At 39.9% G+C, this 22698-nt stretch overlaps 1 protein-coding gene across 1 annotated transcript in view; it reads left to right on the top strand.

Moving 5' to 3' along the window:
• SFI1 (SFI1 centrin binding protein) overlaps nucleotides 1–22698 on the top strand; it is a 77039-nt gene continuing 54341 nt past the window's right edge. Inside the window, 6 exon segments of the mRNA XM_023646832.2 lie at nucleotides 1–26; nucleotides 28–96; nucleotides 7302–7475; nucleotides 8952–9023; nucleotides 17221–17331; nucleotides 18692–18786. Of these exon segments, the coding sequence (XP_023502600.1) occupies nucleotides 1–26; nucleotides 28–96; nucleotides 7302–7475; nucleotides 8952–9023; nucleotides 17221–17331; nucleotides 18692–18786 (547 nt within the window).

The raw sequence follows: 22698 nt of genomic DNA, 5'->3' as shown, positions 1-22698 counted from the left end.
ATGAAGAATCTGCTCATTAAGAAGTGTATCAAGCCACTGGTTGAATTTCCGTCAAAAAGGGATTAAGCAGAGAATGGAAAGAAAGTTTAACTCCAGGTGAGTGACGGGACTTGACAAAAAAAGTAACTGAAATTATAGTCTATATAAAAGCCAGTAAACATTTTGTGTGTAAAAATAATAATTAAAAAGTAATTTTTTCCTAAATTATGAATGGTAACATAAGAACTTTGGGTAAGGATTTCTGATGTTGATATTTTGGGTTTCTCATCTAGAGTATAGAGTATAATGCACATTTCATACCCTAACCCTACAGTGAAAAACCATTTTGAGTATGTGGAAATATCCATCATTAAAATTTTGATTTTAAGTAGGAATGAGGATGCTTTTCCTGAGGATGGAAGTTATAATATCGAGGCTGGCTGGCTATTGTATCTTTCCCGTACTTTTGATCATGGTTACTTTCAGCCTGCATTAAGGTTCTTTTGATTCCGAATAGCAGAATCCAAATCTAGCTAGCCTAGGCAAAAGGGAGGAATTTATGAGAAACTGTGGTTTACTAACAAACCTCAGACTCACAAGGGTGGGCGTTTGACTTGGAGCTGGCCTGTTATGAATATCCCACTGCCCTAGACACAGTGGTTCAGGAGTGGGTGTGTGACCTCATAGGCCTAATCAGAGGTTTTTCTCTAAACTGAGACAGCCATGTAGAGAGAGAGGCCCACCTAATGCTGAGGTTTCTGTGACAGCAGTTGCAGTCTCCACCATGCAGAGGCAACAGGGAGCCTGTGCTAGAGGAGGTAAGCAGGTCAGCACACTGAGAGAAGCAGGAAGACCTAACAGCATTGAGACACCAGTACTAGTTCTCAAGGCTTTGGTTCAGAATTCCAAAGTGGCAGGGAATTACCTGTTTGTGCTGGATAGCTTCAATTTCATCTTCCAGATCTAATCTCCATTCATTGACATCCAGGGCTTCCTCTTGGGTTTGGCCAGAGAGGAGCCCTGGCAGGAGATAGGAGGGAGGGATGAGAATGAGGCCAGATTGTATTCCCTTGGCTCCCTTCTTCAAGATGGCTTGCATCGTCTGTGTCCCTCCACTGAAGCTCACAGCACCTTGCAAGGCAGCAGACTCTATTTGGCTCTCCTTCTGGATTCTGGTAGTTGTTCCCTCCCCTTATCTCTTTGGGCCCAGAGGTGGCACCATCTTAGCTTTTACCAGCTCAGGTTCCTGCACTGTCCCTCGTGGTTCCTTGACACCCACACCTTTGTAAATACGCCATCCTCAAGTTATCCTATTTTTAATATGTCATCTGTTTTCTTTGGGACTCTTGGGAGTTTTTATCACTACTGTGTTAGATTTTGTCAAATGGTTTTTCTACGTCTGTTGAAATGATCATATCGTTTTTGTCCTTTCTTCTATTAATAAGATGTATTGCATTAATTGATTTTTCAGGTGTTAAGCTATCCTTGCATTCCTAGGATAAATCCCTCTTGGTCATGGTGTTTGTTACATGGTTTTTCTATGTTGGATTTGAGTTGCTAATATTTTTTGAGTATTTTTGTGTTTATGAGTCATGAGGGATATTTGGTGTATATGTGATATGTATTTAGTATGTATGTGATATCTTTGTCTGCCTTTGGTATCAGGTTGTGATACTGGCCTTAAAGAATGAATTTGGAAGTCTTCCTTCCTCCTTTATTCTCTGGAAGAGGTTGTAGAATATTGGTATTTATTTATTTATTTATTTATTTATTGCTGAGGAAGGTTTGTGCTGAGCTAACATCCATGCCAGTCTTTCTCTCTTTTTTAGTATGTGGTCCACTGGCACACAATGGCTGCTAAAAGAGCGGTGTAGGTTCACACCTGGGAACCAAACCCGGGCCACCAAAGTGGAGCACACTGAACTTAACCACTAGGCCACTGGGGCTGGCCCAGTATCATTTGTTTTTTTATTTATTTATTTTTTTGAGGAAGATTAGCTCTTCTGAGGTGGAACAAGGCACTGCTCTGCCTTCTTATTTTAGCCCTCATACAGAGATGACCAGAGGATGGAGACAGTGCATATGTAGTGTGAGAAGCCCCTGCTCTGGGGCCAGCTGGACAGGATTTCAGACCCAGCTCTGTCACCTGTGTAGTGAGACACATTCAGGCAAGTCACTTAACATTTCTGAACTTCATTTTCTGTTTTGTAAAATAAAGAAAATAGAATTTAACAGGATGAGTTGTTTTTAGGATTTAAGGTTATAATTTATGTGAGATATGTATATGGAGAGAAATGTGTCTATATGTGTCTATATGTATACATATATACTTATTTCCTTTAGGAGCAATGGGTTCAGTATTCACTAATTGAATGTTTAGGGTGACTTTGTAGAATATGAATACTGCAGATAAGAGTCGACTGTGTATATGTTGACTTTGTGCTGAACAGTCTTGCTAGATTCTCTTATAAATTTTAGTAATTTACCCGTAGATTATTTTGCATCTTTTCTGCATGCATAATCATATCATAGGCAAAATGACACTTTTTTCCCCACTTTCCAATCTTTATGACTGTAATTTCATTTTCTTGCCTTACTCTGCTGGCCAGGACCTCCAGTACAGTGTTGAATAGAAGTGATATTAGTCTCACTTGTCATGTTCCTAATCTTAAAGAGAAAAGCTATCAATGTTTCATCTTAAGTATGGTATCTGCTATAAGTTTTTCATAGATATCCCTTATCAGATTAAAGTTTCTCTTCCTAGTTTGCTAAAACTTTTTTTCATAAATGGATATTGAAATTTTAATCAACTGTCTTTTCTGCATCTATTGAGATGATCATATGATTGTTTTGATGGTTGATTTTTCTAATATTAACCTTCCCTTTCTGGAATTAATCCTCCATCGTGTTATATTATCCTTTTTCTGTATTGCTGACTTCAGTTAGCTAATACTTTGTTTAGATTCTTTCGTTATGTATTCATTAGTGAGGTTGACACGTAATTATCCTATCTTGAAATGTCCAGTAAGGTCCTTATGGACCTGGGACCTTCCCCGTCTTCACTCCACCATCCTCAGATGTGGTCCTCGTCCTCCTGGTCCAAGTTCACAGCCATTCCAGGCAGCACAGTGGAGGAAGATAGGAAGAAAAAGTGTGCTGGCTCTTAAGGCAGATTACAGGAAGCTGCCACCTGATGATCCTACCTATGTTCGTAGTCAGAACTTAATTTCAGAAGTTAGTAGCAAGAGAGCCTGAGAAATGTAATCTTTATTCTGGGCAGCCATGTGCCCAGCCAAACATTCTATTATATGGAAGAAGGAGAGCATAGATATTGGATGTGTGTTGGTGTCCTGTACCTACTGTAAGCTATTGACATCTTGTTTTCTCATTGTACGACATCTTAACATTGAATACATATTTGTCCTTGCATCCCCAGGCCTCACTTTGTTCCTGGTTATATAGCAGCTCCTTGATACTGGATGGATAAACAAACACACTGCAGAATACACCTGCCGAGTAAATAGTTAAATGAATTGGCCAGGGCATGCCTTCCCCTTGGCACTTTTGGATGAACATTTTAAAATTGCCTTTCTTCTCACTTCGATTTTTCTGTATTTTTTGGCTAATAATACTCTTCCTATTGACATTTAAAAAAAATAGTAATTGTATTCCTATGTTTTTTATTAAGCCAGTCTCCTACCCTGTTCTTCGTGATTTTTGGCCTACTGATGTTATGTTTTTAAAGTTCCTTCTGTTTCATCTATTTCGTATTTCTTTAGTCCTTTCCATCCTTCTGCCCTTCCTACCTCTGACAATTCAACAAAGCTTTTATGAGTACCTGCTATGTGCCTGGCAGTGTGTTAGGGGCTGAATATATATTAGCAAATAAAAATGGTCCTTGTCATCATGAGGCTTACAGACAGGTTGAGGGAAATAGATACACATGTAAATAGACAAATATGTAGTTTTAGTTTATGTTCTCTTCCTTTAGGTCTTGATTTTGTTAGAATAACTTAGATATCTGGGGCTACCTGACTTACGCCAGTGTTGATATTTTTATGCTTTTAAACTTCCAGAGCTGTAGGTAGTTCATCTGTTGCTGGAATTGCTAGCTGGTAAGGAGGAGCCCAGAGAGACTGATGAGAGAAGAGAGCAGAGGGACAGGGATGGCTTTAGGCTTGGGCTCGCAGTCTGTGGAGAGCTGCCTACCTGTTTGATTATGTCGCAGGGCTTCAAATCCCAGCATACCTCCCACCAATTTGCTGTTTCATGGGCTTTTAACCTTTTAAGGTCCTTTTTCTTTTTATTCTAAAGTGGATGGGATGAAAGCCTTATTTATTTTTAAAGTTTTTATTTACCTTTATTTTAAAATAATTTCAAACTTAAAGAAAAATTGCAAGAATTGGACAAAGAACTCTATACCGTTCTTCTCCAAGATTCTCCTGTTATTAACATTTTACCACATTTGTCTGTCTGTCTCGGTCTCTGTCTCTCTTTCGACATTTGCATGTCATTTGTGGACATGTGCACAGGGGCAAAAAATTTTACTTACCCAGTGCACGTGTTCCCAGCTGAGGTCTAACAAGGCGATGCTCTGCCTTCTTATTTCAGCTCTCATACTGTGAACAAGTGTCCTTGTCACAGTCTATGTAATGCCATGTTTTCAAAGTTTTGTGCTCTTTGTTGATGACTTTGCTGTTTAAAATGGCCCCCAAGCATAGTGCTGAAGTTCTATCTAGTGTTGCTAAGCGCACGAAGGTTGTGATGTACCTTATGGAGAAAATAAGTATGTTAGATAAGCTCTGTTCAGGCATGAGTTATAGTGCTGTTGGCCATGAGTTCAGTGTTCATACCTCTCTATATGTATGAAATAAGGTGTCTTAAAACAGAAGGACATGTAAAACAAGATTATATATTGATTGATTGATTGATGAAAATGTTTTCAAAGGTTTACAGGACTATGTATTTCCCCTAGGGACAATGGTTCAGTATATTCATTAATTTGGTATTTATGGTGACTTTATAGAATATAAGTACTGCAAAACAAGACTCAATTTTGTCTAGACATATTTTTTTTCACGGAACCATTTGAGAGTAAGCTGAGGCCAGTTGTCCCAAAAATGTTATTTATAGCAAAAAGAAAATAAAATATAAGAAAAACTTCTCTTTTTATTCCTTTCCTTTCTGGTCCAGGATTACGTATTGCATTTATCTTTTTAGTCTCCTTTAATTTGGAATTCTTTCTCAGTCTTTCCTTATCTTTCACGACGTAAACATTTTTGAAGAGTTCAGACCACTTACCTTCTATGAATATTTCTCAATTTGGGTTTGTTCAAAGTTTCTTCATAATTGGATTCAGGTTATGTATTTTTGGCAGGAATATCACAGAAGTGAGGCTGTGTTCTTCTCAGTGCATCAATATCAGTAGATACCTCATGTTGAATTGGTCCCATTACCATTGATGTTAACTTTTATCACTTGGTTAAGATGATGTCTGCCAGTTTTCTCAACTATAAAGTAATAAATAAGTATTTTGTGGAGACATACTTTTTATTTTTTTGGTGAGGAGGATTGGCCCTGTGCTAACATCTTTTGCCAATCTCCCCCCCCCTACTTTTTTTTTGTGAGGAAGATTAGCCCTGAGCTAACTCCTGCCAATCCTCCTCTTTTTGCTGAGGAACACTGGCCCTGAGCTAACATCCATGCCCATCTTCCTCTGCTTTATACGTGGGATGCCTACCACAGCATGGCTTTTGCCAAGTGGTGCCATGTCTGCACCCGGGATCCGAACCGACGAACCCCAGGCCGCCGAGAAGTGGAACGTGCAAATTTAACCACTGCGCCACCAGCCCTCCTCTTTTTGCTTGAGGAAAATTGTCGCTGAGCTACCATCTGTGCCAGTTTTTCTGTATTTTGTATGTGGGACGCCACTACAGCATGACTTGATGAGCAGGGTGTAGGTCTGTGCCCAGCATCCTAACCCACAAACCCTGAGCCGCTGAAGCAGAGCACACAAATTTAACCGCTACGCTGGTCCCTGGGGAGATACTTGTGAAACTACATTAATATCCTGTTCCTCACAAACTAACACCCAATTTTTTTTGCATCCATTGATGGTTCTTGTCTGAATCAATTATTGCTATGATGGTTCCTAAATGATGATTTTCTAATTCTCTCATTCCTTCTAAATTTATTAGTTGTCATTCTACTACAAGTAGAGCTTTCCATTCTCCCCTGTGTATTTCTTTATTCACTTATTTACTTATATCAGTATGGATTTATGGATTCCTATTTTATTCAGTCAGTCTTAATCTGTTACTGCTCAAATTGCCCCATATTTGACCAGTGGGAGCACTTTCAAGCTGGCAACTGTGTCCCTTTGACACCCACCCCCCGCCATCATTCTTTGAACGCTGCTTTATTTTCTGACCCAATAAGATATTCCAGGCTCCTTTTTCTATTTTCCCTGTCCCAGACCTGAAAATCAGCCATATCTCCAAGGAGCACTGGTTCCTTTTAGTAGAGAATGGTATTTTAGAAACAGTATTTGAGGGCCAACCCTGTGGCTGAGTGGTAAGTCCGCGCGCTCTGCTTCGGCGGCCCAGGGTTTTGCTGGTTTGGATCCTGGGTGTGGACATGACACTGCTCATCAAGCCATGCTGAGGTGGCGTCTCACATACCACAGCTAGAAGGACCCACAACTAAAAATACACAACTGTGTACAGGGGGGCTTTGGGGAGAAAAAGGAAAAATAAAAAATTTTTAGAAACAATATTTGAGCTCTGGGTATGCTCATTGCTAATGGGATGTCGTTGCTTCTAGGTATTTCCTGCAGGCAGAGGTCTGACGTACATTTTTTTTAAAATCATGCATTCATACCAATAAGATAATCTCTCACTGTTTCTGAAATGGGATTAAAAGTCAGAAATTTAGTGTTTAGTAAAGTATGTAGTTTCATATTGATATAAAAGTCACATTATCTGAAAATCATTCCTAATTGTTTTTTATATAAAGGAACCTGTTTCCAGTTTATAAATCATTCCCCTTAAAATGACACACTAAAAAAATGTGTGTTAGGACTAATGACTCCAAGGTACCCTCCAACTCTGTAGTTCCTGCCTAGAGCCAACCCAGCAGTACCTACCTCCAGTGGCTGACAGGTATTTCTGTCAGAGACTGGGCTACTTATTGTCCTTGAAGCGTGGTTGTCATCAGTTTCAAGGACCTTATCTATTTAATTTCATCTATATGTTAAAATGTATTTACGTCACAGGCAGAGGTAATTTGATTCTCTCCTTTCCCCCTTACTCCTCAAATTTAAGGTCTTTTAGGGATGGTGCAGTTAAGAAACCTTATTCTCCAAAGATATTGTCCAACAAGAAGTCTTCTGCCGTCTCTGTGATCCGGAGTGAGATACCTAGTCCCGGTCATCCAGTACAGTATCGTGCCTCACATGCTGGGACCCGAAGGGGCCGGTTAAGAGAATTATGCATCAGGTGAGCATGTGAGTGGTCACCTGTCTGCAGTGACGTTTCTGTTGTTCTCCTTTGTTGGTTAAAATGAGGGCATGATTTTTATTCTCCTGTCTCAGTTAGTTGGAGATCTTGATACCTGCTCTTCATGGCAGAATGTTCAGAAGAAAAGGATACAGTCTTGTATCACTTAACGACGGGGATGCATTCTGAGAAATGCCTCGTTAGGCAATTTCATCATCGTGAGAACGTCATAGCTTGTACTTACACGAACCTAGATGGTAGCCTACTATACAACTAGGCTATATGGTACTAATCTAATGGGACCACCATTGTATGTGCAGTTTGTTGTTGACCAGAATGTTTTTATGTGGTGCATGGTTGTATTCAGGAATCTGCAGGTAAGAGTCTGTTAATGAGTGTTTTCATTCACGTTCTCCAGTTGTGCCCCACGTTGTGTAAGCTATTAAAAGTCTTCCAGAAAAAGTCTAAACGTGGTCCAAGAAAAATTACCGTTTTCTGTTACTTTTGGTTAGCTCTATCAAAGCCGTCCATTTTTTCATTCAACAAACATTTATCAGGTACAGACTTGGCCAGGTGTTGTGCTAGATGCTGAGCATACCAGGTGAATAAGACATTCCTGGTCTATGACCTCATGAAACCTTAAAATCAGGTAGCCTTGACAGACTTTTAAACAAGCCACAACAACGAAGTTTGATAAGTGCTATAAGAGGAGAAGGATGCAGTACCATAGGCCCACATGGCAAGAATATCCCCACTAGTGTAGCCAGCAGTGACTTCCTGGAGGAAGTGGAGTTTAAGCCGAGTCCTGAAGGATAGTGTAAGAATAAACCAGATAAAGGGCAGGAGGAAGAAGAGCATTCCAAACTGAACCTGGAGATTAACTGGCCAAGACAAGCCATCTTTTTGTGTGTGTACCAGGCACTCTGCTAGGTACTGGGGATACTATAAGACATGGTTCCTGTTCTCAGGGGCTCACAGTGCAGAGGGAACAACAGGCACCCTGCGAGCCGATTACTATGATTTAGTGTCATAACATTACACCAGGGACAGAGTGCTGAGAGTACAAAGCAACTCACTGTGTTTGGGTTGGGGAAGGTCCAGGAAGGCTTCACATAGGAGCAGGCATTGAAGATGAGCCTTGATGGGTAGGTGGGCATTTGCCAGATGTTTTAAGCAGGAAGAAGGATATGAACAAAAGCGTTATCATGTACTTCCTTCTTCTCAACTCTGAAATCTTCATTGACTGAATACTATATGTTGAAAGTATTTAAAGAAAATGGTCTGCTTGATTTTAGCTTTATAAATCTGTCCCATCCTGTGCTCTGGTTGATGCAAGATCAGGTATGATTCACCTTTTGACTCATACTGGCACTTCTCCCCCGGGGACCTTAAAGTTTCCCTTTCCTTTCCAGAAAATTGATGACATAAGCCAAATGGAGTTTTAAAATGTGTATATCCTTTCTTTCCTTCTTTCAGATGTGTGGCCAGAAAGTTCTTGTATTTGTGGATTCGAAAGACTTTTGGAAGAGTATTTCCCTCTAAAGCCAGGTAGTATTAGCTCAGAACATCAAGCTTCTGCTGAGTTCATTCTAGGTTTTTGTTTTGTATTAAGCCCATATATAACCTTCATTATTTGTAGCATGTGTTACCTTCCTTCCCTGCGCCTCTTGAGCCTCCAGCAGGCATATAATACAATGGTACCTTAACGTGTATTAGTTTGACTGAATGAGTATATGAAAGAATCTTAAGTAAACCAGACCCTCTGGGAAAAAAAGCATTTGCCCAGGAGAAGTAAATGAGCTCTTTCAGGGAACTGGTGAGACTGATAAATTGGCTGGATCTAGGGCAGAACCTGGGGAACTTTGGCATTGGCAAGGGAAGTGAAATTTTGGTCGAGAAAGTTGCTCTGCCATGGTTTCACTTGTGTAGGCCGCTACCCGCTGCTGCGGTTTTGGTTAAGATCACTTCAGCTGCAGCGCCCAGAGTGGACTGCAGGGAGAGCCACCAGGGTCAGGGATACTGTACAGGATGCAGTGGGAGAGAAGGGCCCAGTGTGGGGTGTGTTTCAGAGGGAGGGTTGGCAACCATTGAGAATGTAAACGTTTTTTAAAAACGGAAATGTTACACGTTCTCACTTCCTCCCGTCTTCCCTGACCTACAAGCTTTCCTGTTTCATTTTTCTGACAGTGTTCCTAACCTGGAACATTACCCAACGCCTCTTGGTTCAAGGTCTCTCAAGCACACTTGGCCTGCGTGTGTTTTCTGAAGTCTTTCTTTGTGGGAGGCCCTTTGTGTGTCTCCTTTGTGAGTCTTTACCAGTGAAGCTCCCAATGTGGCAACGGCCCATCCCAGCAGCAGCTACTAGGCAGAGTTCACCTCTGCTTTTCCTTCTCCTGGACTTTGGCCCTGTCCTTCTTCACTGCCGTAGTAGCTCTTCAGTGCCTTCAAATAAATTTTTCTTTTGTCCTGCTTTTCTTGTTCTCAGTGGGAGAATTGATTTGAATTACCTAGTTTGCCATTATCAGAAGTCTCTTGTTTCGTTTCTTCTTATTCATCTGAGTAACTTATTTATTTTTCCCCATTAGCTTAGAAGTTATATCTTTTATTCTTTTACTGACTGCCTTAAAAAATATAACATGTATCTTTAATTTCTCCGTCTAATGTTAATTGGTTCCTTTGCTCTCTTCCCAAATGAGGCAAAGTCCTTAGACCACTAACTCTCCTTGCCCCCGTCCCACTTGTATGCCCTTACTGTAATGTGTATTAATTTTGTTTATATTTTAAAATCTATAAAACATTATTTTTCTCATTTTATACAACCAATATTCATTTAGGTTTATTCACATAATTACCCTTTCTGTTGCTCTTTTTTTCTTCCTGCATCTCCAGGTTTCCATCTGTGATTATTTTCATTCTGTCATAGAACATCCCTGAGCATTTCCTTTAGCGTAGGTCTAGTTGTGATGAATTCTCTAAGATTTTGTCTGTCTAAAAATGTTTTTATTTCACCTTTTTTTTTTTTTTTTGAGGAAGATTAGCCCTGAACTAACTCCTGCCAATCCTCCTCTTTTTGCTGAGGAAGACTGGCCCTGAGCTAACATCCGTGCCCATCTTCCTCCACTTTATACCACAGCATGGCTTTTGCCAAGTGGTGCCATGTCTGCACCTGTGATCTGAACCAATGAACCCTGGGCTGCTGAGAAGCAGAACGTGTGAACTTAACCACTGTGCCACTGGGCCGGCCCTTCACCTTTGTTTTTGAAGGCTGTTTCACTAGGTGTAGAAATCTTGCTTGCCAGTTTTTTTCTCAGCACTTTGAAGATATTCCATTGTCTGATGGCTTCCACTTGTAAGCTGTTAGACTAATTGTTGCTTTTTTGAAGATTCATTCTTTGTCTTAGTTTTCAAAGACTTTAATGAGATGCCCAGGCATGGATTCATTTTCTTAAAGTCCTTTAGCTTATTTTGAGATAGTAGGTTATAGGGGATTTTTTGTTTGTTTGTTTCTGTTTTGTGGGCACATCTTTCTGTCATACTTTCTTTGTCTGTAGGCATGTTATTCTGCTGCTTTTCTTTTCTCATACAATCTGTATAGGATTTGACCTCAGATACTTTTCTGTTGCTCATTTTTCTGTGAAATTAAGCTTTCTGAACTTTTAGAGTGAGGCAGTCAGTTAAGCTTTCCTCGTTTCACAGAGCTCCCTCTTCTGTCTTTTTTGTAGTGTTCGTGGCATCTATGGGATGTCTGGGTTCTGTCTCCTTACCACACTTGGTCTGATCCTCTCTTCCTTGTTGCTATAGTCCCTCTCCTGCTCAGTTTCCATTCTACTCCCAGCAAATTTCTCCTCAGTAGAAAGCCCTGTCTCAGAAGGGAGCCTGGCGGGTCAGTTTTTAGACGATAGGGGCTGGGCTGCTCCAGCTGTTTCAGTTCTTTGTATGCGAGCCTGGGTAATAGGACCAAACTTTCCATTTCAGCTGCTGGTCTGGAATTGGGCTTCTGCATTTTCCAGTGATGACTTTTTGTCTGTTTTGAGGTTTTCCCATTCTCCGGTTCCTCAGATACCACCCTCATTGCTCCTCCTTCCTCCTGTAGCATGCAGGTCTTTTGACTATGGGTGGTCTTTCTTTACCTGCTTGCGTTTTGGATTTGTGGGGATACCTTGTCACCTAGTTTTGTTATAATTTATACATGAGTTTTTGATTTTGCTTCATGGTTGCTCTGTGTGTTTTATGGGGCTTCAGAGATTGAAAAACTATACTGCTGCCCCACTATCTTCCTCAAATCCTTTTCCTACTTATTTTATTTAAATTATATTTGACCCATATTTAACTGGAAACATCTTTTCAAATAATGCCTACTTATATTCCAAGTACTTGGGAAATGCTGAATGTATTAGTTAGAAGTACATTTGACTCCAAGTAAGAGAAAGTCTGACAATGGCTTACACAAATTGAGATTTGCTTTTTCTCACAAGCAGTCTGGAGGTTGGTATTGATTCAGCTGTTCATTGATGCCATCAAAGGGTCAAGCTTTGAGTAGCTTTCTAGTTCATCAGCCTTATTATATTGGCCCTTTGTCCTCAGAGGTGACACACTGCATAGTTGCAAGATGACTGTCCTAGCTTTACACAGGAAGAACGGGGGACGGGTGGTGTCAGCTCAATCTGTCTCTTTATCAGGAAAGCAAAACTATCCTAGAAACCCCTAGCTGCATTCTGCTTCTGCCTCACTGGCCAGAGCTATGTCACTGGCCACTTCAGCTACAGAGGAGGTTGGCAAAGCAACCTTTCCGTCCCCTGGAGTGGATGCTGGTGAGGAAGCAAAGGCTCGGCAGTGTGTGTTGGGTTAACGGTGACCGATGTCTGCCGCGCTGCTTTAAAACATTCACGTCATATTCTTTTACTTTCTTTGCTCTTGAGTGGTAGCAGGACATAGAGGAAAGAATCCTGGAATGGAACTTTGGGGGCCTGAGTTTGGGTTCTAACCCAGACCCTAGCTAATTGCTTGATCTGGGGATAAGTTATGGCTTTGGGCCTCAGTTTCTCAAATTGTAAAGTGAGAGTGAGAACATTTGCTCTCTAAGCATCTCTCAGAATTAGAATTCCATACTGTGTTTCCATTGACTTAGAAACTTGTGATGGGGTGGGGGTTTTCAAATCGCAAAATGGATTATTTGTTACTTTGGTTATGATCTTTGCTTTTTTTGGTCTTTTCCATACCGAATTATTTATTTCTCACTTTCAGGAATGTTAGAGAGGAATGATATCATACCAGAAACTGCAGAATAATGCTTTTATGTTCTTGGAGAATGTTTTAACTTCTATAAACTGGAGTTGTTTTGTCATTAATAAACTGAACCAAAATGACCATTGAATTAGTAGGTCAAAAATAATACAGTACGTGTCTGTATATAAGGCAGTCTTAAATATGAGGTAGTCATCTATTTTTTTGAAGAGAAGATCTGAGAAAAATTTTTTGGCGAATTTGGGAAATAGATAAAAGAGTCTTGTCCGTTTGTAGCACTTAGTTCATCAGTACTTCTTCCTCATTTTTAGCTAATGGCCTCGCTTCCTATTTTCTGGAGAAAAGAGAAACAACTAAAGAGACCTCCACAAGCTCCCTCCAATACATCTCCCCACCGCCAGCGTCTGTTGCCATGTAACCTGTCATCTGTTAGGCAGATGAACTGTCTCTGCTCTCATCTGTGGCAAGATTCTTGACTTTTGCACTATATTCCCGTACTCCAGAGCATCACTCTCAGTTTTCTTCTCTTTTCTGCATCATCAATTTTTCCCTCTTTACTAGATTTTTTGTACTAGCATATAATGCTGTTGTTTTTCCCGTCCTGGAAAAAAATTCTCTTTGACCCTGCTTCTTCCTGCAGCTAGGACTCCAACTCTTCGTTCTCCTTTATATCGAATCTCCTGGCCATAGTCAATGTCTCCAGCACCTCTTGTTGTAGTCTCTCTTAAATTCGTCCCACGAGGCTTTGGATTCCACTGCTGCACCAAAACTTTTTGTTAAGGTCACTAAATTTGCTAAAATCAGTGGTGAATTCTTAAACTCACTTGACCTGCCAAGCATTAGACAGTCCATCATTTCCTTCTTCAAGAAGCCCTTTCCTCTCCCAGCTGCTAGGTTACCATCGTCTCATAGTTTTCCTTATACGTCTTTGACTGCTCCTTCTAACACTCTTTTGTTGGTTCTTCCACATCTAAATACCCCACACTCAGTCCTTGCGCTGGCTCTCTATCTACCTCACAAACGTGGCAATCTCATCAAATCTCATCATGACTGCCAAAGGTACACACCCAGCCCAGACCCCTCCCTCAAACTTAGACTGCTACATATGTGACAGCTCTACTGTGTGTCTAATAGATGTCACACCTCAGTAGGTCCAAAACCAAAATCTGGATCTTCCCCACAAAGCTCCCTGCTGAGTCTTTAACCTCTTAGTTAATGGAAACTCCCATCCTTCTAGGTACTCAGTTCAGAAACCTAGGAGTCATCATTGACTCCCCTTGTTCTCTCACACCCCAATTTAAAATGCCATATGCCAATTATATTGATTCAACCTTCAAAATATATGCAGACTCCAACCTCTTTTCGGCACCTCCAGTTGCTATCACTATGGTCCAAGCTGTCATCATCTCTCCCCTGAATGACTCCACTAACCTGCTCACTAGTCTCCTGCTTCCAGCCTTGTCCCTAGTTGATCTCTTCTCAACAGTGGTCTGAGTAAATCAAGTCACATCACTGTTCTGCTCAGACCTTGTGGGGCTTCCTGTACTGCTGAGAGTAAAAGCCAGAGTCCTTACTGTGGCCTACAAGGTTAATTAACTTTTTTTTTTTTTTTAAAGATTTTATTTTTTCCTTTTTCTCCCCAAAGCCCCCCGGTACATAGTTGTGTATTCTTCGTTGTGGGTTCTTCTGGTTGTGGCATGTGGGACGCTGCCTCAGCGTGGTCTGATGAGCAGTGCCATGTCCGCACCCAGGATTCGAACCAACGAAACACTGGGCCGCCTGCAGCGGAGCACGCGAACTTAACCACTCGGCCACGGGGCCAGCCCCGACAAGGTTAATTAACTTTTGTTTTACCTCTCTGTGGATCTTTTTTTTTTCCCTTTGTGCTGTCACATTTTTAATTTCCAAGAGCTCTTTTTTGTTCTGTGAATGTTTCTTTTATTAAAAAACAGAATCCTGGAGACTCATAATTTTTTGAGGATAATGTAGTGATTTGTTTGTGTTTAAGATTTTTGTCTGCTCCTATTGTCTCTTTCTTCTGAGCTTCTGCTTTCTGTGTGTTCACTGCCTCATGTTGGAACCTTCCCTCAAATGTCAAGAGGTCCTTCTATTGTCTGTTCATCTTTGAATTAGGCATTAAAACGCTAATTGTAGAAGCTTTGATATGTATGCATAGGGACTTGTACGAGGGCTTCACTTTAGGCTTTTAAATCAGAGACCAGACGCTTTCACTGAGGCACCTCCAGCTGTCAGTGTCTGACGGCCTTTCTCCTTAGGTTGGTCGGTTTTCCGCAGAGCAGAGGAATCCTCCAAACGCCTTCTGGAGTAGGGTGGTTATAAGCTTGGTTGCAAGCAGAGGAGAGGGAGTGTAGGCCTCACTGTTCAGTAGGTAGACTCTCAGTTTAGGACCCTCTCCAGAGCTCTGCCTGGATTCTAGAGTCCAGTGCCCCTCTGGTTCAGCCTCTCCAGAGATAAGCATGAATCTCTGCTTGGGTGAGAAACAGGATCCAGAGGCCTAACTGCTTCCTACACACAGGCTTGGGAACTATCCTGTGTTTTCATCTTCACCCAGGGCTCCCCTCTTCCTGATGCCTCTCGTCCCCACACCTTTCTGGGGTCTGTGCCCCCAGCTGGTTGCTTCCTGACTCCCCAACCACTCAGTCCTGTGCCTTCTCTGAGCTGTTGCTTCAGTTGCCGCTTGCCTGCCTGCTTTCCATCGTCTAAAATTTGTTGACATCTCTTTTCTATCATTGTTGTTCTTATTCTCCTTATCTTTATGGGCTTACACCTTTTGAAATGTATTTGCTATTATTTTAGTGGGGTTTTGGGAAGGGAAGGAGGTAGATGGATAAAAAGTAGATAGTGGAAGGAAGTACATGTGCAAATGGCAGTGGTTCTTTTCCATTAAAATTTTTAACAGTTATGAACAAAACTCTTGTTAAAAAAGCTTTCAAGCTATAGAAATGTGTAATGTAGGAAACACTAGTCTCCTATAATCCCACCTGAGAGAGAACCATTGGTAATACTATGGTATTCTGGAGATCTTTCCAGACTTTTAACATGTGTAATATAATCATTTGTATATGTAAATACACATACACACATTTATATGTATATATACAAATATGTATGTGTGTGCATACATTTTATGTATATATATTTGGTGTATGTTATATTAATTAAGAAAGGAGAAAAGAAAAAAGGAAAAAAAATTTCTCCTTGTGATGAAGACTCTTATGATTTGCTCTCTTCGCAAAAAAAATTATTAATTTTTTAAAAAATGGTATCATATTATAGTATACAAACCATGAGGTAACTTCATTTTTTCACCTACCAACTTTTTTGGGCATCTCTCCATTTCAGTGTCTTTAGCACTATTTCAGTCATAAAAAATGACTGTGTGACACTGATTGAATGTAACCTGTTCTGTTTTATTGGGCGTTTGTGGTATTTTCTCTCTCTTTTTTTATTATTAAGAATAATAGGTAAATTTCCCCATATGTTTCTTTGCAGGCCAGTTTTTTAAAACTATAAGTAGGTGAGGATGAGGACATAATATTAACCTGCAGAACCATGAAAGGAAATTGAAAGTGGTTGACAGGACCAGAGATCTCAAGTTATCAGCCACCGTGACAGTGTGCTTTGTTAGCGTCAACACAATCTGTCACTGCTATTCTGTTTTCTTTCTTATTACCTTTTTACCCTCTTTATTTTCTCTTCTTTGTCTTTTGTTGTTATAACCCCCTGGTGGACTTCAGTTAAACTAATATGCTCTGTTCCTGTTAGGTATTAGGAACACCTTTAGGCATCTGCTTATTTTATAACTTTTAATCTCCTAGGTATGTCAATGAGAAGTGTAGCTACTACTTTTTACTAATCAAAAATATTTTTTAGTTTGGTGAATGAAAAAGATTGAAAATGATAGTTCTCAACTCATGGTATTTGAAAAGTCAGATTTTTTTAATTAATTAATTAATTAATTTATTTTTTAAAGATTTTATTTTTTCCTTTTTCTCCCCAAAGCCCCCCCGGTACATAGTTGTGTATTCTTCGTTGTGGGTTCTTCTAGTTGTGGCATGTGGGACGCTGCCTCAGCGTGGTCTGATGAGCAGTGCCATGTCCGCGCCCAGGATTCGAACCAACAAAACACTGGGCCGCCTGCAGTGGAGCACGCAAACTTAACCACTCGGCCATGGGGCCAGCCCCTGAAAAGTCAGATTTTTATTTCGCTTTAACATCTTTAGTTGGTAAGATCTGTAGTATGAAATTTTTTAGCCCCATTTCCAATTTAAGTAGCCCTAAGGTTTTGATCTGAAAAAGTTAAATGTGTCTATTTTTAATCTATTTTACTGTTACCAAATAATGAGTCACACTGTGTTACTAAATAGTGAGCCACACTTTTCTCTGAGAAAGCAGTGGCAATATGAAACTGGGATTTGGGACTAGATGTCAGCTCCAGCATCACCGTATACCTCTCCCTGATTTTTTTTCATTGCCCTAGGCTTTACTATGAGCAGAGAATACTACAGAAGGTCTTTGAGGAATGGAAAGAAGAGTGGTGGGTTTTCCATCGAGAGTGGAAACTCTGTGTTCGAGCTGACTGTCACTACAGGTCAGATTTCATGTTATATTACTTCAATTTTACTGATGCACATTATCAAATAATTACTTGTTGGCATGTTTCTGGTCAAAAGGAGAAAAGCTTTTAATCATTTTCTGTTTTTCTTCAAATTCATTTTAGAGTAAGCAAGATCAAAGTCCTAAATTAAACCCAAGCGCACACACCTGTGAGTGCACCTGTGCACAAGTGCACACACAGAGACACCCCTCTAATTCAAGTAACCATGGTGTGTTGGTCACCCTAATGATTTGAATAGGGTTTTCTCACTGACTCTCACTTCTCTATCATTTCTAATTCTGAGAGTATTCTGTTTTTTAAAATAATAAGTTGTTTTAATTTATATGGATTATAGCAGAAAATATATGCCCAATATAGGACATTAAGAAAACAGAAACAGGCTGGCCCCGTGGCATAGTGGTTAAGTTCAGTGCGGTCTGCTACGGTGGCCCAGGTTCATGGATTTGAATCCCCGGCATGGATCTACACTACTCGTTAGCCATGCTGTGGTGGCAATCCACATACGAAATAGAGGAAGATTGGCACAGATGTTAGTTCAGGGCTAATCTTCCTCAGCAGAAAAAAGAAAGAAAGAAAGAGAATAGAAAGAAAACACTCTTAATCCTTGACATTCATATTCCCAGGGATAGGTGGAGGAAAAAGTAAAAATTGGGAATTATATCAAATACACATTTTTAGACCTTTCAAAAAATAAATGTCATATTTAATATAATAATTAATAAATATATTTTATCATTTAATAAGTATGTCTTATGTCTTTAAAATGGTATTCACTCATTATAATCACTCTGTATTTAGGTATTTTGGGATAGGGTTTCTGATTTATGGATATTTCAGATAAAATATAGATATTGAATAGTTCTAATAGCTGATAGAGTATGAAATCAAATCTTAGGAAATGGGATAGTGAAAATATGGAGGGATCGACAGTGTTAATGTGTGTAGTGTATGTGTCAAGAAGGAAAAGACAAAGGAAAAAGTGGTATTGACCATGTTTTCATGCAGGGGAGAAGTAATGTTTTACATGATGTGGATGATTAAGATATGACTGTCATTCTAAACATCACAGCTTTGTGGATGCTGAGTTATTCTGGGAGTAATCAAGCCTTTTTCCCCTCAGTGATACTGTAAGGTGTGGAGAACTATTCTCCCTGAAGGAAAATAGGTTTCCCCGTGATTGCAGGAAATGAAATTTTAGCTTAGGATGTTGATACGCCTCTTTTGTGTCAGAAGTGTCCCTGTTAATTTCTTCTGAGTATGGAATGGACTGAGACTGTCAGATTAGGAATTGTTTTGTTTTAAAGAAATGCCATCTGCTTCTTTGACTCCTCAGATATTACTTGTACAACCTGATGTTCCAGACCTGGAAGACCTATGTGCATCAGCAGCAGGAGATGAGGAACAAGTACATGAAAGCTGAGGATCATGGTGAGAAAAGGAAATGCATGTCTAAAGAAAATGCCCACATTTACTTTTTCTTTCCTTTATTAAGACTTTTTTTTAGAGGAGTTTTAAGTTCACAGCAAAATTAAGGGGAAGGTACAGTGATTGTCCATATGTCTCCAACCTCCACACATGCACAGCTTTCCCTGTTGTCAACATTCCCCACCAGAGTGGTATATTTGTTACAATTGACAAACCTACATTGACACATCATAGTTCCCCAAAGTCCATAGTTTACATTAGGATTCGGTCTTGGTAATGTACATTCTGTGGGTTTGGACTAATGTATAATGACATGTATCCATTATTATGGTATCAGAGAGTATTTTCACTGCCCTAAAAATCCTCTGTGCTCCATTTATTCATCTTTGCCTCCATCTTCAACTGCTGGCAACCACTGATCTTTTTAGAGTCTCCGTAGATTTGCCTTTTCCAGAATGTCATATATTTGCAATCATACATAACCTTTTCATATTGGCTTCTTTTACTTAGAAATATGCATTTAAAGTTCCCTCATGTCTTTTCATGGCTTGATAGCTCATTTCTTTTTGGTGCTGAAGAATATTCCATTGTCTGGATGGACCACGGTTTATTCATTCACCTACTGAAGGACATCTTGGTTGCTTCCAAGTTTTGGCAATTATGAATAAAGCTGCTATGAACATCTTTGTGCAGGTTCTTGTGTGGAAAGTTTTCTACACAAAAGTTTTCTGCACAATTAATTTTTTGACTACTTTGGGTTGATACCACGGACTGCAATTGCTGGATCGTATAGTAAGAGTATGCTGAGTTTTGTAAGAAACCACCACACTGTCTTCCAAAGTGGCTGCACCATTCTGCATTTCCACCAGGAGTAAATGAGAATTCCGGTTGCTCCTCATCCTGATGAGCGTTTGGTGTTGTCAGTGTTGTGGATATTGGCCATTCTAATGTGTGTGAAGTGGAATTTCATTGTTGTTTTAATTTGCATTTCCCTGATGATACATGATATGGAGCATCTTTTCATCTGCTTGTTTGTCATCTGTATATGTTCTTTGGTGAGGTGTTTGTGAAGGTCTTTTGCCATTTTTTAATCGAGTTTCTTTTTTTGTTGATAGGTTTAAGACTTCTTTCTATATTTTAGATAACAGTCCTTTACCAGATATGTCTTTTGGAAATATTTTCTCCCACAAAGCAGAAGTTTTTACTTTTAATGAAGTCCAGCTGATCAATTTTTTCTTTCATGGATTGAGTCTTCCTATCCAGGAACATGGAATATCTCTCTGTTTGTTTAGTTCTTTGATTTTGTTCATCAGAGTGCTGCAGTTTTTCTCATATAGATCTTGTACATATTTGGATAGATTTATGCCTAAGTATTTCATTTTTGGGGGATGCTAATGTAAATGGTATTATGTTTTAAATTCCAAATTCCACTTGTTTACTGCTCGGATATAGGAAAGCAGTTGACTTTTGTATATTAATCTTGTATCCTGCAACATTGCTATGATTGCTTATTAGTTCTGGGAGTTTTTTGTTGATTCTTTTGGATTCTCTGTGTAGACAATCATGTCATCTGTGAACAAAGATATTTTATTTCTTCCTTTCCAATCTGTGTATCTTCTATTGCTTTTTCTTGTCTTATTGCATTACTAGAACTTCTAGTACGATGTTGAAAAGGAGTAGTGAGTGGGGACATCCTTGCCTTGTACTTGATCTTAGTAGGAAAGCTTTGAGTTTCTCACCATTAAATATGATATAGGTTTTTTGGAAATATTCTTTATCAAGTTGAGGAAGATCTCCCTCTTTTCCTAGTTTACTGAGAACCCACATTTACTTTTGCAGAAGCTCTTGGGAAGAATGAGCGTGTTATCTCTGACAGAGAATTATTCTAGGTCAAAGGGAAGATTTTTTTTTTATTCCATTTCATATTTTCCAGAATATGTGATCTCTGAGTGGGGACTCCTGTATGATCAGAACTCTGTGGTTTTCTCCATATGGCATGGTTTTGGCACCCACAACTCATTTAAGCACAATTTGTGTGAACTGACTGTTCCTGCCCTGCTGGTGCAGCATGCGGGCAGTGTTTCTCCCATGGTGCCTGGGACTGTTGTCTGTGTTGCTCGCTTCTGATCTGCTTTGCCCAGGTTGCCCCTTAGTGATCTTGTGGCCACTTTAGCTCTGGTCAGTGTCTGGTTTCTCTGTGAGTTGAGCCCAGAAACCCATGTGGGGAGTCTAAGGGAAAAAGGCAGTAAGTTTCAAAATGATAATGCAGCCTTCATTAGCAGCTGCCTCTTAGCCTTTCCACATGAATGCCCTGCAGGCACCTCAAACTCAGCAAGTCACAAATACAACTTGTCCACTCCCCCCCATTTAGACCTGCTCTTGCTCCTACTTTTCCTGGCAAAGTGAGAAGCCTTACATAGGAATGGCTTGTCCATTCCTCATGCCTCATATCATTCAGCTACCTACTTTTATAATACCTCCCTCTGAGGTGTCACCTGCACTCATCTTCTTTTCTTTGCGACTGCCTGAGATTAATCCTCTTTTTCTCCCAAAGTATTACTAAGTACTTCTTCTTTCATCTCCCTGCATTTATTTTCTCCTCCTCCTCATTCTACACAGGAGGGCTAGGGCATAGATAAGATCATGTCACTCCTGTGCATAAACATTCGTTTGACTCCTCTTTGCTTCCAGAATTAAGTCAACACTCTTTGGTACAGCAGGCAAAGTCTTCACCTGCTCTCTTGCTGTGCCTTCCCATACACCCTACGCCTTTGCCAGACTGAATGTGCACTTCCATATCTTTCCATCTTTACCCCTACAGTTCCTCCATTGGGCTCATTTTCAGTGTCACCTTCCCCATGTAGCTTTCCTTCATCTCCTCCAGCACAGTGGATTCTTTCTTCCCTTGTCTGTGCTCCCAAAATTTAAGAAGCTCTTACCCAGGCCCCTTAGTTACAGCACCAGATGCATTGTTTCAGTATTTAGCTAGTAAGTGACTTATGTTGCCTTGTTGTTTATTTTTTTAGTTTACGCACAGACTTACTCTTTTTGGTATACAGTTCTGTGATTTTTGATGAATGCATGGTTATGTAACCACCAGTACGATCAAGAGAGAGAACAGTTCCATCATTCCTGATAGAATTCCCTTGTGCTAACCCTCTGTAACACCCTCCCTCCATACTTGACTCCTAGAAACCACTGATCAGTTCTCTATCACTATAGATTTTTCCTTTCTAGAATATCATATAAAGGGAATCATACAGTATATAGCTATTTGACTCTATCTTCTTTCTTTCAGCATAATGCATTTGAGATTCATCCAAGTTGTTGCATATGTTGGTAGTTCTCTTTTTGCTGAATTGTATTCTTTTGTATGGATGTCCCAAGGTTTGTTTATCCAGTCACCAGTTGAAGGACATCTGGGTTGTTTCCAGTTTTAGACAATTATGAATAAAGTTACCATAAACATTCATATATAGGTTTCCGTGTGAACTTCTCTTGGGTAGATTATCTTGGCATAGGATTACTAGATCATATAGTAGATGTATGTTTAACTTTATAAGAAACTGCTAACTATGTTCCAAAGCCGCTGTACCATTTTGCGTTCCCACCAGCAATTTATGGGAGTTCTTGGTCTGCGTTCTCACCAGCACTTGGCATTGCCATTTAAAATAAAATGTTAACTATACTAATGGGTGTGTAACGGTGTCTCATTGCAGTTTTAATTTGCATTTCCCTAATGATTAGTGATGTTAAGTATCTTTTCCTATGCTTATTTGCTATTTATATATCTTCTTTGGTGAAGTGTCTGTTCAGGATCTTTTATACTTATAAACTGAGTTGTGTGTGTTCTTGTTGAGTTTTGAGAAGTGGTTTTTTTTTTGGTGAGGCAGACGGACCCTGAGCTAACATCTG

Source organism: Equus caballus, chromosome 8, assembly GCF_041296265.1.
Source record: "Equus caballus isolate H_3958 breed thoroughbred chromosome 8, TB-T2T, whole genome shotgun sequence".
NCBI classification, from domain to species: Eukaryota; Metazoa; Chordata; class Mammalia; order Perissodactyla; family Equidae; genus Equus; species Equus caballus.
Note: the sequence above shows the minus strand (reverse complement) of the source record. Positions and strands in the feature narration are given on the sequence as shown.